Source organism: Humulus lupulus, chromosome 9 (assembly GCF_963169125.1).
Source record: "Humulus lupulus chromosome 9, drHumLupu1.1, whole genome shotgun sequence".
Classification (NCBI taxonomy): domain Eukaryota; kingdom Viridiplantae; phylum Streptophyta; class Magnoliopsida; order Rosales; family Cannabaceae; genus Humulus; species Humulus lupulus.
Genome location: NC_084801.1, coordinates 4,983,618 through 5,000,425, shown reverse-complemented (window position 1 = coordinate 5,000,425; position 16,808 = coordinate 4,983,618). Strand labels below are relative to the sequence as shown.

Here is a 16,808-nt window from a genome sequence, read left to right as displayed (position 1 = left end):
ATGAATCATTTAGGGGGCACAATCAGTGGTCATATTATGTTTTTTAGATTTTATATAAATTTTAAATAAATAAATAATATTATTATAAAAGAAGATGTTTAATTAATATATAATTTATAACATGAACACATAAAAGAAAAAAAAAATAAAGAAACTTAAACGATAACATTATCATTAGTTATCGAAATAAACTGAGAGAGAAATTATAATAAAGCTTATATATAAAAAAGAGATTTTTTTCTTAAATACACTTTTTTTTTTCTTTTTTTTTTTACTTTTTTACGGTTCCTATTTTAAAAAAAAATACACTAAAGTTTTCAAAAATACGATTTTCAAAGTTTCATAACTACGAAAATACGATTTTTAAGAAAAACAACTAATAACTTGAAAACAACTCACTAGACCAACCAAAAAAAACTAAAAAAATAAAAAAATATATATCATAACAACTAAACATCAACAAAAAAACAACAAAAAACAACTTGAAAACAACACAAAAAAAGAAAAAAGACAAAATTGTAAAAATATAAAAATTTCCTTTTGGACCAAAGGTACTTTGGAGGCTGCGGCTTCAGGTAGGAAGATTCAGTTGAACAATCTGTATATGCTGCTACTTCATCAGAGCAAAGTGAGGTTTGCCAAAGTGGTTTGGTGCAGTTTGTCCCTTCCGAATCACAGATTTGTTCTTTGGCAGTCTGTCCTTGGTCACCTTCTGACCCGAGACAATCTTCTTCGTCGGCAGATCCCTATTGATTCTCCCTTATGCTCAGTCTGTGAGATAGATTTGGAGTCATATGAACATCTGTTTTTTGACTGTTTGCACTCTCAGCAGATTTTGCATAAGATGGCTAATTGGTTGGGTATTGCTATATGGTCTTCCAAATTTTGTGAATGGATTGCTTGGATGGATGGGAGGCCTAAAGGTTTATATCAGCGAATCTTGGTAGCTACACTTGCTGCTGCTGCTGTCTATTTCATTTGGCTGAATCGTAATTCATGTATTTTTAATTACTCATCTATTTCTAGTAATAGAATTCTTTTTTTGATTAAGGCTAGCTTAAAGGCTAGATTGTTGGGTATTGCTAGGAAGAAACTTGGAATACTTGAGAAGACTTTTCTTGATTCTATGAATTAGTTGTAATTTGTTTGTTCTTGTTTGAGTTGTTCTGAGCTCTTTTTGAGCTTGTGCTTGTAATTGTTGGTTGGTTCAATAAAGTTTCTTTCAGAATAAAAAAAAATTCCTTAAAATTGTAAAATTGAAGAAAAAAAATATTTGACAGTAAAAACCTAATTTTTTAGCAAAAATTAGTATTTTATGTAAAAATCTCTATTAAAAAAAAAATAAGTATGTGTTTTGGTACTCGCCAATTGCAAAATTTTAATATATATCTTTATGTATATATAATCTTCATAAGCTGGTGAAGTTAAAAGCTAACAACATCTTCAACAATTTCAATAGCAAAATTAAATTGGTTATCGATAAGGACATATCTCATCTCAATTTTATTTCACCAACCACCCAAATAATACAGCCCTAAAATTCAATGTGTAAGAAAATATTTAACATTAGACAACCTCACAACAAATCAATTAAGACTATCCGGATTGAATACACAACATTTTAGATTAATCTAAAGAGTGTTGCTATTTGGCACCTTAAGGTGCCCAACACCACATGAGATGTCGCCTCATGATTGGTTAGCGATACCCCATAACCCTTATTAAATTCAAATAAGTGAGACGCGATATTGGATTGCACCAATAACGGTATGCCACCTACTTGTGGTGTTGGGTACCAGTGGTGCCCCTTAGCAATTCTCTAATCTAAATAGTAACCATGTATTCCATTATTCATTAAAACACACAAACATATACTACTAAATTATATATGTAACACATTGACTTGTGACTAAATTATATTTTTTGTCACCTTTTTTTTTTTGTAAATTAAAACTTTATTATTAATTCTGATATTTTTTTCCTATTGAAAGAGATCATCTTAAGCTTGCTCCTATCTATTTGTATCACTCATTTCTATAAACTTCTCACCTTCTATTTCTTTCTTCTATATATTCTGAGAGAAGTAGTAATAAAATCAGGTTTATATAGACACAACACAGACTAATATATATATATATATGGAAGGAATATCAGAGATAAAGCTGGGAAGCTCACTTCCAGTACCTCTGGTTCAGGAGCTAGCCAAAGAGATTATCAACACAGTCCCACAGAGATACCAACGTCCTGATCAAGACCCTCCTTTCAACACCATTAATAACACTTCTTCTTCTTCTTCTTCTTCTTCTTCACAACTACTCATCCCAGTCATCCACTTCAACAACTTTCTTTCTTCAGACAAGTTCCTCATGGAATCAGAACTCCAAAAGCTTCACTTAGCTTCCAAAGACTGGGGTTTTTTCCAGGTGATAATCAACACACTTTTGCATGCACGTACCTTATATATGATCTTTCCTATCAATATATATATATATATGTGTGTAATAATATTCTTTTGATTATAATTTATTAGTTGGTGGATCATGGGGTGAGCCCTTTATTGGTGGAGGATGTTAAATCAAGAATTAAAGAATTTTTTGATATGCCAATGGAAGAGAAGAACAAGTTTAGGCAACAAAGTGGGAAGTTGCAGGGATTAGGGCAAGCTTTTGTGGTGTCTGAAGAGCAAAAGCTTGATTGGGTAGACATGTTCTTTGTGGTCACACAGCCAAAGCACTTGAGAAAACCTCACTTGTTACCCAACTTACCTCTCCTTTTCAGGTACCTGCTAATAGTTACCTTTCTCTTTTACTTTTCAACATATGTATAATTCAGTTCAGTCAATTAATAATTAATGTTTGAATGAGTAACTGGTAATTAGAAGCGCATAATCGTAAATTTGAAAAAAAAAATTAAACTAAGTTTAGAAATTTATAGCAATACAGTTTTTTTTAACAAAAATTTACAAATTTATAACAATTTGTTACAATTTTGTCACGTTTACAAAATAAATAGAAAATTATAACAAGCAGTAATATATAATTGTTACAAACTGTTATATGTATTTTTGTAATTTTTATAAAATTTTAATTTTTTGAAAAGTATTAAATTTATAGTGATATGTGTAATTTTTCCAAAAAATTATTTACTATTTTTTTTTATAATAATTCTAGTTTTTTCTAAAAATTAGTGATTTGGCATGGTCCCATGAATTGGATTTCTTCTTCCACCCCTTTCATGTATAAATGCAAAAAATATATGTTAAAATATCTCAAAACGTGACAAAATAGTATGTAAATCCCTTGGATTCTTGTTATTATTGGTTTTCTATAAATAAATAGAAAATTTTGTATATTGTGAAAAGTATTGATAATGATGTATTGAAAGGTGGGGACTAATTTTACCCAATAATTATTTGGTGCATTTTCTTTTAATTAAATACGTACTTCCATAATATGGTACTAATTGAGTATGTGTGGCTGTGTATCCTTATTTTTATTATTTATTTTTAATTAAATTATTAAAAACAATTAAAACTAGGAAAATAAAAGCATATACTACTTTTGTTAAATTTTGAATAATTAACATTTTTGCCTCACAAACTCGTGATATTACCAAATCGTATTCCTTAAAATATAAAGTCTGTTAAAAATTTCCCTTGAACTTTTTCATTTATAAATATAGTTCTTCTATTAACTTCCGTTCCATTTTTTGTTTAAACTCTCCTGTGACATTGTCACGTCGATCTCATGTGTAGAAAATTAGCATTTTTCCCCATGAACTTTGATTGCTACAAAATTGTGTTCCCGTTTATTAAAAATAATAATTTCAAATTCTAATTTTTATTAATTCTTATAAAAATAATTCAAATATAAATTGAAATCTTAAAAAATTAAATCAAAGTCATTTAAACTCTAATAAAATCTTTAAAAAAAAATATCTAACAAATATGAATGAAATAAAAAATCAAATATCAAATTAAAATATACTTTAGATATTAAAAAATCAAATATGAATGAAATAAACAAATTAAATGTAAATAACATCTTAATTTATTCAATCGACTCATATTAGAAATCTATTTATTTTGTTATAATTAAAAAGAAACGATTCATTTATGCTGGCTTTTGAGTTGCACAGTTCTAATCATTTCATTTTCTTATAATTTTTCTTTTCTTTTATTTTATTTAAATAAAGAAGATACATATAATTTGATTTGAATTTGAATGTACATTTAGCTTTTGTTTTGACAAAAAATGTATATTTAGTTTGATATTTAATTTTTAGTTTCATTTAACTTTGGATTTTTATAAATTAAATTATTATAAATTCGAACTAATACTAAAACAAAATTCAAAGATTTAACGTTTTTCTTTTTAATGTTATTGTTTTAATTTTAATTTTTGCAATTTTTTAAAAATTTTATTATGTTTGAATTACTTTTTTTAAAAATTAATACAAAAAGTAGATTTTTTTAATAAATTTTTCTAAAAAAAAGGGTCATGATTTGATAATGGTTAAAGTTCGGGGAAAAATGTTAATTTATCATAATTAACAATGCCACATTAGGGTTTAAATGACAAAATAGAACGAAATCTAATGGAAGGACTAGGTTTCTGTAAATGATATATTTCAGGAGGAGTTTTTAACATGCCGTATATTTTATGGGGCACGATCTGGTGGTGTCATAAGTTCAGGGAGAAAAATGTTAATTATTCTTAAATTTTTATCGAGTACAAAATTATTATTTAGTAAAAAAAATAAAAATAGAACTTTATGTGTGGGAATTTGACGATAGTATTTAACATTTATTTATTTCACTTAATTTTAGAAATTAAACTAGAAAAGTAATTGAAATTTAATAAAACAAAAATTGGATTATTAAAAAGACTGAAAACTTTACTGCTATATATGTTGTTTTTTATGTCCTTACTAACATGCCAACAAGTGTGTCCATGGACTATTATGAAACAATTTTAAAGGTGCAAACAAAAGAGAGAAAAAACTTGAGAACTGACCCAAAATGAAACTTTCTCTGTATTAAGGACCAAGAAAGTAATTAATCTTTTTTGAAATTGCAATGCAACTGACTAACTTCAGTAACAAGATTTAGTGTATGAATTTGATGTTTCCTCAAGTTGGCTTGTATTGAATTTAATATATACCAAACTTTGCATAGAGAAACCCTTGAAGCTTACTCAATAGAACTAGAGAAAGTTGCCAAGAAATTGCTTGACTTCATGGGAAAAGCTCTAGGAATGGAGCCTAATGAAATGAACAAGTTACTTGGAGAAGGATGGCAATCTATGAGGATGAACTACTATCCGCCATGTCCCCAACCAGAGCTCGTGATCGGCTTGAACCCTCACTCGGACCTCGTAGCCCTCACCATTCTTCTTCAAATCAATGAAATGGAAGGTCTTCAAATAAAAAAAGATGGGATTTGGATCCCTGTCAAACCACTTCCTAATGCTTTTATTGTCAACATTGGAGACATGATAGAGGTACAAAACTATGTATGCCATAACTTTCTGGTTAGGTCACACACAAAAATAAGAGTAATGATATGAACACACTCTTTACACCAAAACATTATACACACTTATGTGGCAAGGCATTTTAATTTAGTGGGATTTATCCTACATCAATGTGATTAGTTGATCAATATTGCCACATAAGTGTGTGTAAATACAATTTGACAACTTTCTAATTAGGTTAAAAAAAAAAATTCTTACTCATGCATCTTATGTTTTGTATGGTTGTGTGTAGATTATATCGAATGGAATTTATCGTAGTATCGAACATCGTGCAACGGTTAACAAAGAAAAAGAGAGGCTTTCCATAGCCACATTCTATGGTCCAAGCTTGCATGGTGACCTAGGTCCAACACCAAGCCTTGTAACACCAAAGACACCAGCACAATTTAAGAGAATTCATGTTACAGATTACTTTAGGGGTGTTTCTGCACGTGAACTTCGAGGTAAATCATATATTGATGTGATGAGGATTGATCCCAAAGAAGATGGGTCAGCATGATCTTGTCTAAAATACCAAAATCTTATCTAAGAAGTAGTTGAATAAGAATGTTTTGGGTTTTGTTATATGTAATGTTGTTATATTATCTTGCTTTGTGTTTACATTTTGGTTTGTTGTCAAAACAATGGCTCCAATAATATATATTTCAAAAACTTTTATATACCAAATTTCATGTTTTCCCATGTGTTATCCCCAAAAATTGGAGTTGGATGACGTGGCAATAGAAGTGACAAATGGCAAGGAATGGTTGGGTAATCTGGCTTAGGAGTGACCCGGTAGACCAGTGAAGATTTTTGACTGGCCAGTCAAGTGTCATGACCGACCAGTCATGACCTTGGTCGACCAGTCACATGCTTTGTCTGCCCAGGCATGATCTTCGCCGACCAGTCACATGTTTGTCTGCCCAGGCATGACCTTGGCCGAGCAGTCATAACCTTGGCCGACCAGTCACATGCTTATCTGCCCAGGCATGATCTTGGCCGACCAGCCACATGCTTGTCTGCCCAGGCATGACCTTGGCCAACCAGTCACATGCTTGTCTTCCCATGTCATGTGTCGTGTTAGACCAGAGATGTGCCATGTTAGACCAGAGATATGCCATGTCTGCCCTGTCAGGTGCTTGTCCGCCCAGTCAGGTGCTTGTCCGACCAGACATGTGTTGGCCGACCAGTCAAGTGTTTGGCCGACCAGTGGAGTGCTTTGGCCCTTCAGTTTTCCTCCTGGGTGTGATGTGTACTTACTAAACAGAGCAGGGCTACACAAAACATCACAGCAACAACATCAACAAGAATTGGTCATACCTGCGCGGGAATCTCTCAGATATCCCAAAATAATAGCCATATTGTTGTAATATTAGATTTATTTATATTTTATTAATTAAAGTCTGTTGAAAGAATAAATGACCCGGTAAAAGGGAGATATTTATGTACGATCCATGAGCCTATAAATAAATGGCTCATGGCATCATTTGGGGATCTGATCTTTTTGGGATGAGAAAACTCTCTCGTTTTGAGATTTTGTGGACTGTTACTTGGGGCATTCTTGGGGCATTTTCTGAGAGGTTAGAGAGATAAAGTTTGTATTCTCTAGAGAGAAACTCTATATTTTTCTACTTGCACTTAAGAAACTCAGTTGGCTCAAGTTCATCTGATCTTAAGTGTAGGCTAAATATATCACAACCCTAAGTGGATTAGGCTATTACCAACAAATTGGGGCTGAACCACTATAAAAATTACGTGCGTTATTTACTTTCTTTTCAAGGCTTACTGTAGTTTTGACGTCTACTCGTCGTTGGCCAAAATCGTGGTCAACATTTTGGTGCTTTCATTGAGAGCCTGAAGAGAAGAAACGCACTACTACCACATCATAATGGCGCCCAAGAATACCGATGTGGCATCCAAAAAGTCAGGCACGTCAAAAGAGCCTGCTAGATTAGAAGGTCCTGGACCGCAGAACCTAGAGACTAAGCCCAGGGTCTTTCTCGAGGAGACCACTCCAAAAGTTGAACAAATCCAGGAAGCAATAGGTGCTTTCCAAGAGGAGATGGTGCAATTCAATGCTCGGTAAGAGTCTTTCGCTGAAGAGATGGCCAGGCAGAAAGCTGCGTTAGAGCAGCAAAGGCGCGATATGGAGGCTAGAAGCGAAGAGCTCAGACAGCGACAAGAGGAAGTCGATCGGAGACATCGTGAAGCAGCACTTGCTCTAGAGGTGGCTACCCAGTTGGCCCAAGCCAATGCTCAAGCCGCGGGACAAGCAGCCACCGAGGGAGCAAGAAATAATAATGCTGGTCGGAGGACCACTGACAGAGCCAATTCTCGGGGACCGGACAGAAACAGGAGTAACCCCCTGGTCAGGAAGATGATGGGGTCTAATCCAGAACTGCCACGATGCAAAGGGAGCACTCTAGAACCCCCTCTAGGAGCCACCAATCAGAAACTTCAAGATCAGGAAGTCACCGATCAGGTAGTAAGAAGGTTCCACCCAGGCAAGATCAGACCAGAACTCCTCGAGATAAAGGAACTTCACAGTTCAGAGATGAACATGGTCATGATGAGGCTAATAGTCATCACATCGACCAGTCAAAGGATAAAGAGGACAACAACCCACAAGGAGGAGAAGACTGCCCGGGACGTACCGAAAAGCCTCCACTGCACCCCGGCCAGCAGCGTAGTAGGAGAGAGCAAGTCCTGCGTAGTAAGCCCTCTGGAAAATCGAAAAGTACAGTGTTTGATCGAGCAGGATAGCATGCTTCCCGAAAGGATCTTAGGGACGTTATCACCAACAAGAGAAGGACCGTCCTGGTCGAAGGGAAAAATCTGAACAGCCCTGCCAGTCGAGTAGAAATACTTGACGACAGTGCACCAGATGGTAATGCCCGACCAGGCGGTCAAGACCTTGGAACTTCATCAGTTGCACCAGCCATCCAAGCCCAGCTTGACGTGATAACAGCTACAGTGCAAGGTTTGTCAAAAAGACCTTCCGAGATTGATGCGATAGACCACCGAAGTGGCAGCCCATTTTGTGCCCGGATTAGAGCAGCCCAGCCGCCGGCAAAATATAAAGCACTGGTTCTGCCAGTATATACAGAAAAGGCAGATCCCATCAGACATGTTGGGAAGTTTAAGGACCAGATGGAATTGCTCGGAGTAAGTGACGATTATCGGTGTAGAGTTTTCCCGACTACTTTGTTAGATACCGCCCAGGAATGGTATTGGAAGTTTAAGCCAAACTGCATTACCTCTTGGGAAGCATTCAGGAAGGAGTTTTGTAGACAATTCAGCACTGGCCGGACTCCACCAGTTTATGCCAACCATTTGGCAGATATCAAACAAGGAAAAGATGAGTCTCTAAAGAATTATATACAGAGATTCATGAGAGAAGTCAATAGAGCAACTGTTGTAGGAGACGAGGGGAAGATGGTTGCCATATCCGTTGGGATAACTTATCGGAGCCCTTTGTGGGATAGTATACATAGAAATCCAATTTCAACACTTCAACAATTTCTTGACTGAGCTGACAAGTATATCAAATTGGATGATGCAATCGAGAAAGAGGAGAATGGCATAAACAATCCGGGCGGATCAACTGACTCTCCTAGTAATGGTGGAAAGAAACGTGGAAATAACGGGTCTGACCACCATGAGGAAAAGAAAGCAAAGTTGAATTCAAATGAAAAGCCAACCAAGTATGAGCCTCAATTCACTAATTACACCACTCTCTCGGCCAGCCAAGCATAAATATATCTTGCTAGTCATGAAGAGGTTCCCTACAAGAAACCTCCACCCATCAGAAAAGAGATGAGGAGGAGAGACATGAATAAGTTTTGTCATTTCAATGGAGATTATGGTCACGATACAAATGAGTGCAATCACCTCAAGGACGAGATAGAATTTCTTCTCCGGTCGGGCAAGTTGAGAAAGTACCGGGCAGAGACACCCCAAGGAGAAGGAGGCAGTAGCAATCCTGGGTTAAAACGACAAAGATCTCCACCCTTGCAGCCCAGACTTGTGGACTTTACCTTAGACACTATATGTGGAGGTCCACACTTAGCTGAGGATAGCAACAAAGCAAGGGAGAGGTATGCTGAGCAGGAGTGCTAGGATCAGAAACCACTGGAGTGGCGAGCATCGGAGGATATATTATTTCTAAATACCGCTTTCAGAGTGGTAGCTTGATTTCGAGTTGTTTGACTTGTTATTTAAGTTTGGTTTATGAGCTAGTTATTTGCTAACCAGTCATTTTATTTTTGAACAATTTTGGTTGTTTAAGACTCGTTATTAGACATGTTTTGTCCTTTTTAATTTACGAGTAATAAAAGAGATTACGCGCAGCGTGGTCGATTCATGCTACAAATGTGCATGTGTGTTAATTATTCGAACAGTGTTCAACTGGTCGGTAAGATCGGACAGTGTTCAACTGGTCGATACATTCAAGCAGTGTTCAACTTCTCGAATATTTTCCATATATTCTATGTGTTTCACGAGCAATAAACTGCTCAAACAGATTCGGTCAAGTAGAAAGTGACTAAAGATCTTTCAACCCTCCATCATTTGGGGGGCACATGGGGTATGCTGGTATATAATTTAACACAGGCAATAAGAGCACGAGTTAAGATATTTGTTTTTAGGCTGACTTGTAAATTTTCGAAGTCCAAAAAGGCCATTAAGCTAACTTGTTTGACAAAGCTTAAGTAACTTGGAATTTTTTAAAATTTCAAGTTAGAAGCAGATATTCGTGTGATAATAAATATCATGCTCAAAAAATGTTAGAGCAATAAGAGTGTGAGAAAGTATACTTAGTATGGACTTATGAAATGTCTAGAATTTCTAAGTTAGAAAACTAAGTACTCATGTGAAAATATAAGGCATACACCAGAGTGACTTTACCATTCACAAAAAAACTTATAACTTTTTAAGTCTAAAAAAGACTTAGAATTTTTTAAGTTAACAAAGAAAAGTAAAGTATAAATGCCAACAACTCGGCTGTAAGAGAAAAATATCAAAGCTGCTAAGCAACAATTGTCTTCACAAGAATAAAGAGCAAACTACTAGCCGGGTACAAGGTTTAGCTGATCAGGTGCAAATTTTTCCTGGTCAGGAGAGCAGATACAACTTCCCTGGTCGGCTAAGCATGTATCACTGATCGAGTAGGAAACTCTGTTGTTTAGCATGAATAACATTGATGAGTCCCTGGCGTGAATCAAACAAACATGAACAAATGCATGCAAAGTAAATACTACAAGGTGTTTTGATGGCTTTTGGAGAGAAGTTTTAGGCATATGCTTGAGTAGCTGTGCCATATGCCCGATCGGTTAGGTGATGACCAAGCGGATGCCGAGTGTGCCGAAGCAGGCCCCCGCGCACGTTCGAAGGCTGCGTCCGAGCAGTTAGGGGCTGCATCCGAGCGGTGTCCGAGCAGCTAGGTTGCATCCGCGCACGTCCGAAGGCTACGTCCGAGCAGTTGGGGGCTGCATCCGAGCGGTGTCCGAGCAGCTAGGTTACATCCGCGCGTGTCCGAAGGCTGCGTCCGAGTAGCTGGGGGCTGCATCCAAACAGCTGGCTGGGCATCTGAAGGGGAGAGGCGTCCAAAGGCTGTGTCCGAGCAGCCAGGCCCATGTCCGAGCAAACAGTGGCATTCGTCTGAGCGGCTGGGGTGCGCCTTCAAGGAGCTGCCGTCCGTGTCCGAGGAGATGCTAGCTGGCCATCCGAGGAGCCTAGTGCTTCCAAGGGTCTGCGTCTGAGGGCTGCTATCTAAGCAGCTATTGAAAGGTGTCCGATCGGCTAGATGCTTGTCCGAGTATTGGGGTGCATGTCCAAAGATCCAGGCAAGCATCTGAGTAGCAGGAAACAAAACAACCAAGGGTTAGCAGTTAAAAAATTATTTGGGCCCCGGAGACCAAATAGGCATTTCAAATCAGCATTTCAAACAAGCTCAAAGAATGGAATTTGAAGAAATCAAAAGAAAAGATCGATCGTGGGTTTAATACAAAATTGAAGGTTACTGACCAGGTGGAAGCTTTTGGATGACCTCAAATACATTTTGCTAGAGAAAAAGTTTATCATACGAGTAAATCGTATAATAAACGTGGGGGTAAATGTTATCCCCAAAAATTGGAGTTGGATGACGTGGCAATAGAAGAGACAAATGGCAAGGAATGGTTGGGTAATCTGGCTTAGGAGTGACCCGGTAGACCAGTGAAAATTTTTTACTGCCCAGTCAAGTGTCATGACCGACCAATCATGACTAGGGCTGTGCAGAAATTCCTCCCAAACCAACCCGAAAAAACCGCCAAAAAACGCAACCCGAATAAACCGACCAAAATTTAAACCGCCCAATTGTTACATTGGGTGGGTTGAAAATAATTATCAACCCGCCCAATATAACCCAACCCGCCCAATTAAGAATTTATTATTTTTAATATATTCAAATAAATATATAAATTAATTAAGTTTTGTTTTAATTTTTTTACTATAAATTTAAAATATTGTTTTAAGCTTAAAAATATAAACTTCACACTATTAGGACTAGTATTTAAAAGAAAAAAATTACAAAAATGTTAAAAATAAAAAATTACCACTTTTGTTTGGGCGGGTTGACCAACCCGCCCAACCCGACCAACCCGCCAAAAAAAAAATACAATTTCGGTTTGGGCGGGTTAACCCGACCAACCCGCCAAAAAAAAAATACAATTTCGGTTTGGGCGGGTTAACCCGACCAACCCGCCCAAATTATTGGACGGGTTAAAAAAAAAATTTCTTAATTGGGCAAGTTACGGGTCACTTTTGCTAACCCGATTATGACATTGGACGGGTAAAAATGCCTTGTAACCCGACCAACCCGCCCAATGCTCAGCCCTAGTCATGACCTTGGCTGACCAGTCACATGCTTGTCTGCCCAGGCATGACCTTGGCCGACCAGTCACATGCTTGTCTGCCCAGTCATGTGTCGTGTTAGACCAGAGATGTGTCATGTTAGACCAGAGATATGCCATGTCTGCCCAGTCAGGTGCTTGTCCGCCCAGTCAGGTGCTTGTCTGCCCAATCAGGTGCTTGTCCGACCAGACATGTGTTGGCCGACCAGTCAAGTGTTTGGCCAACCAGTGGAGTGCTTTGGCCCTTCAGTTTTCCTCCTAGGTGTGATGTGGACTTACTAAACAGAGTAGGGCTACGCAAAAGATCCCAGCAACGGCATCAACAAAAATCGATCATACATGCGCGGGAATCTCTCAGATATCCCAGAATAATAACCATATTGTTGTAATATTAGATTTATTTATATTTTATTAATTAAAGTCTATTGAAAGAATAAATGACCCGGTAAAAGGGAGATATATATGTACGATCCATGAGCCTATAAATAAATGGCTCATGGCATCATTTGGGGATCTGATCTTTTTGGGCTAAGAAAACTCTCTCGTTTTGAGATTTTGGAGACTGTTACTTGGGGCATTTTCTGAGAGGTTAGAGAGATAAAGTTTGTATTCTCTAGAGAGAAACTCTATATTTTTCTACTTGCACTTAAGAAACTCAGTTGGCTCGAGTTCATCTGATCTTAAGTGTAGGCTAAATATATCACAACTCCAAGTGGATTAGGCTATTACCAACAAATTTGGGCTGAACCACTATAAAAATTACGTGTGTTATTTACTTTCTTTTCAAGGCTTACTGTAGTTTTGACGTCTACTCGTTGTTGGCCAAAATCGTGGTCAACACCATGGTTCTTGATTAGATGAAGTTTAGGTAGTAGAAAAGAAGATAATTTTCCCTAACACTAACACTAAAGCTCTGACAATGAGTATAAAACAATAATGAAGTTACTGTTCAAACTTTTTTGTTATTGCGATTTACCAATGGTTACCAATTTTGGTAACTCACAATTGTGTTTATTGGCATCATGACCAATGATAATGAACCAGGGTCGGCCCTAAGCTAAGGCGGGCTAGGCTCATGTGTAGGGTCTCCTTAGCCCAATGACCTATTTTTTTACAAGTTGTTTAGAAACTTCATACAAAAAAATCTCTAATCTTAATATTTTCTAGGGCCTAATCAAATTCAGAGTTGGTCCTATAATGAACGATTAGGCCTACTTTCATATCGATTGTTTATGGGATTACTTGATAAGTACCCATTTTTAGGATTAATTAACTAAAATTAGCCATTAAATAAATTATGTTAAATTTTACCTATTATTATAATGACATTTCTCATAATACCCTTGCTTATACACATATAATTTAGGTATGACTAAAAGGTATAATTGGTAGATTCAAATAAATATTGGGTATAAAATTTCCCTTGAACTTATCATTCATAAACATAGTTCTTTTATTAACTTCTGTTCTATTTGTCTGTTTAAACTCTCTTGTGACATTGTCACGTCGATCTCATGTGTAGAAAATTAGTATTTTTTCCCCATGAACTTTGATTACTACAAAATTGTGCCGCCGTTTATTAAAAATAATAATTTCAAATTCTAATTTTTATTAATTCTTATAAAAATAATTCAAATATAAATTGAAATCTTAAAAAATTAAATAAAAGTCATTTAAACTCTAATAAAATCTTTAAAAAACAAATATCTAAAAAATATGAATGAAATAAAAAATCAAATATCAAATTAAAATATACTCTAGATATTAAAAAATCAAATATGAATGAAATAAACAAAATAAATGTAAATAATATCTTAATTTATTCAATCGACTCATATTAGGAACCTATTTATTTTTGTTATAAATTAAAAAAAAACAATTCCTTTATGCTGGCTTTTGAGTTGCACTGTTCTAATCGTTTCATTTTCTTATAATTTTTTTTTTAAATAAAGAAGATACATATAATTTGATTTGAATTTGAATGTATATTTAGTTTTTTTTTTGACAAAAAATGTATATTTAGTTTGATATTTAAGTTTTAGTTTCATTTAACTTTGGATTTTTATAAATTCAAAATAATACTAAAACAAAATTCAAAGATTTAACGTTTTTCTTTTTAATGTTATTGTTTTAATTTTATTTTGATTTTAATTTTTGCAATTTTTTAAAAATTTTATTATATTTGAATTACTTTTTAAAAAAATTAATACAAAAAGTAGATTTTTTTAATAAATTTTTCTAAAAAAAAGGGTCATGATTTGGTAATGGTTAAAGTTCGGGAGAAAATGTTAATTTATCATAATTAACAATGCCACATTAGGGTTTAAATGACAAAACAGAATGAAATCTAATGGAAGGACTAGGTTTCTGTAAATGATATATTTCAGGAGGAGTTTTTAACATGCCGTATATTTTATGGGGCACAATCTGGTGGTATCATAAGTTCAAGAAGAAAAATGTTAATTATTCTTAAATTTTTATCGAGTACAAAATTATTATTTAGTAAAAAAAATAAAAATAAAACTTTATGTTTGGGAATTTGACGATAGTATTTAACATTTATTTATTTCACTTAATTTTAGAAATTAAACTAGAAAAGTAATTGAAATTTAATAAAACAAAAATCATTATATTAAAAAAAATTGGATTATTAAAAAGACTGAAAACTTTACTGCTATATATGTTGTTTTTTATGTCCTTACTAACATGCCAATAAGTGTGTCCATGGACTATTATGAAACAATTTTAAAGGTGCAAACAAAAGAGAGAGAAAAAACTTGAGAACTGACCCAAAATGAAACTTTCTCTGTATTAAGGACCAAGAAAGTAATTAATCTTTTTTGAAATTGCAATGCAACTGACTAACTTCAGTAACAAGATTTAGTGTATGAATTTGATGTTTCCTCAAGTTGGCTTGTATTGAATTTCATATATACCAAACTTTGCATAGAGAAACCCTTGAAGCTTACTCAACAGAACTAGAGAAAGTTGCCAAGAAATTGCTTGACTTCATGGGAAAAGCTCTAGGAATGGAGCCTAATGAAATGAACAAGTTACTTGGAGAAGGATGGCAATCTATGAGGATGAACTACTATCCGCCATGTCCCCAACCAGAGCTTGTGATCGGCTTGAACCCTCACTCGGACCCCGTAGCCCTCACCATTCTTCTTCAAATCAATGAAATGGAAGGTCTTCAAATAAAAAAAGATGGGATTTGGATCCCTGTCAAACCACTTCCTAATGCTTTTATTGTCAACATTGGAGACATGATAGAGGTACAAAACTATGTATTCCATAACTTTCTGGTTAGGTCACACATAAAAATAAGAGTAATGATACGAACACACTCTTTACACCAAAACATTACACACACTTGTGTGGCAAGACATTTTATTTAAGTGAGATTTATCCTACATCAATGCGATTAGTTGTTCGATATTGCCACATAAGTGTGTGTAAATACAATTCGACAACTTTCTAATTAGGTTAAAAAAAATAAGATTTTCTTACTCATACATCTTATGTTTTGTATGGTTGTGTGTAGATTATATCGAATGGAATTTATCGTAGTATCGAACATCGTGCAACGGTTAACGAAGAAAAAGAGAGGCTTTCCATAGCCACATTCTATGGTCCAAGCTTGCATGGTGACCTAGGTCCAACACCAAGCCTTGTAACACCAAAGACACCAGCACAATTTAAGAGAATTCATGTTACAGATTACTTTAGGGGTGTTTTTGCACGTGAACTTCGAGGTAAATCCTATATTGATGTGATGAGGATTGATCCCAAAGAAGAAGGGTCAGCATGATCTTGTCTAAAATACCAAAATCTTATCTAAGAAGTAGTTGAATAAGAGTGTTTTGGGTTTTGTTATATGTAATGTTGTTATATTATCTTGCTTTCTGTTTACATTTTGGTTTGTTGTCAAAACAATGGCTCCAATAATATATATTTCAAAAACTTTTATATACCAAATTTCATGTTTTCCCATGGTTCTTGATTAGATGAAGTTTAGGTAGTAGAAAAGAAGATAATTTTCCCTAACACTATCACTAAAGCTCTGACAATGAGTATAAAACAATAATGAAGTTACTGTTCAAACTTTTTTGTTATTGTGATTTACCCATGGTTACCAATTTTGGTAACTCACAATTGAGTTTATTGGCATCATGACCAATGATAATGAACTAGGGCCGGCCTTAAGCTAAGGTGGGCTAGACTCACGCATAGGGCCTCCTTAGTCCAAGGGCCTATTTTTTTAAAAAATCTTTTGAAAAACCATAAATATTTAGAAGAGAACTTTCCAAAAATATGGGAAAAAATAAATTAATTTCTATATTTACGGCCATAAAACTTATGCCACAAAATATGGTAATTCTAGCAAAAAATAAAGTTTAAAATA

The 16,808-nt window shown here is 35.0% G+C and overlaps 2 protein-coding genes across 3 annotated transcripts; both read left to right on the top strand.

Moving 5' to 3' along the window:
• Window positions 1-604: 604 nt before the first annotated feature.
• Window positions 605-1,135, top strand: LOC133799305 (uncharacterized). The gene has a single exon (XM_062237326.1). It carries the CDS (start codon window positions 605-607, stop codon window positions 1,133-1,135), a length of 531 nt encoding a protein of 176 aa, XP_062093310.1.
• A 911-nt stretch (window positions 1,136-2,046) lies between these two features.
• On the top strand, window positions 2,047-16,394 carry LOC133802430 (protein SRG1-like). 2 transcript variants are annotated; one of them, XM_062240729.1, is made up of 4 exons: window positions 2,047-2,423; window positions 2,531-2,778; window positions 15,354-15,678; window positions 15,948-16,394. In XM_062240729.1, the coding sequence occupies exons 1-4, from the start codon at window positions 2,139-2,141 to the stop codon at window positions 16,212-16,214; spliced, it is 1,125 nt and encodes a 374-aa protein (XP_062096713.1). In that variant the 5' UTR covers window positions 2,047-2,138; the 3' UTR covers window positions 16,215-16,394. The 2 variants fall into 2 exon arrangements, with proteins under 2 accessions (XP_062096713.1, XP_062096712.1); XM_062240728.1 differs by lacking the exons at window positions 15,354-15,678; window positions 15,948-16,394 and adding exons at window positions 5,177-5,501; window positions 5,767-6,200 and having other exon boundaries at window positions 2,049-2,423.
• Window positions 16,395-16,808: the final 414 nt, after the last annotated feature.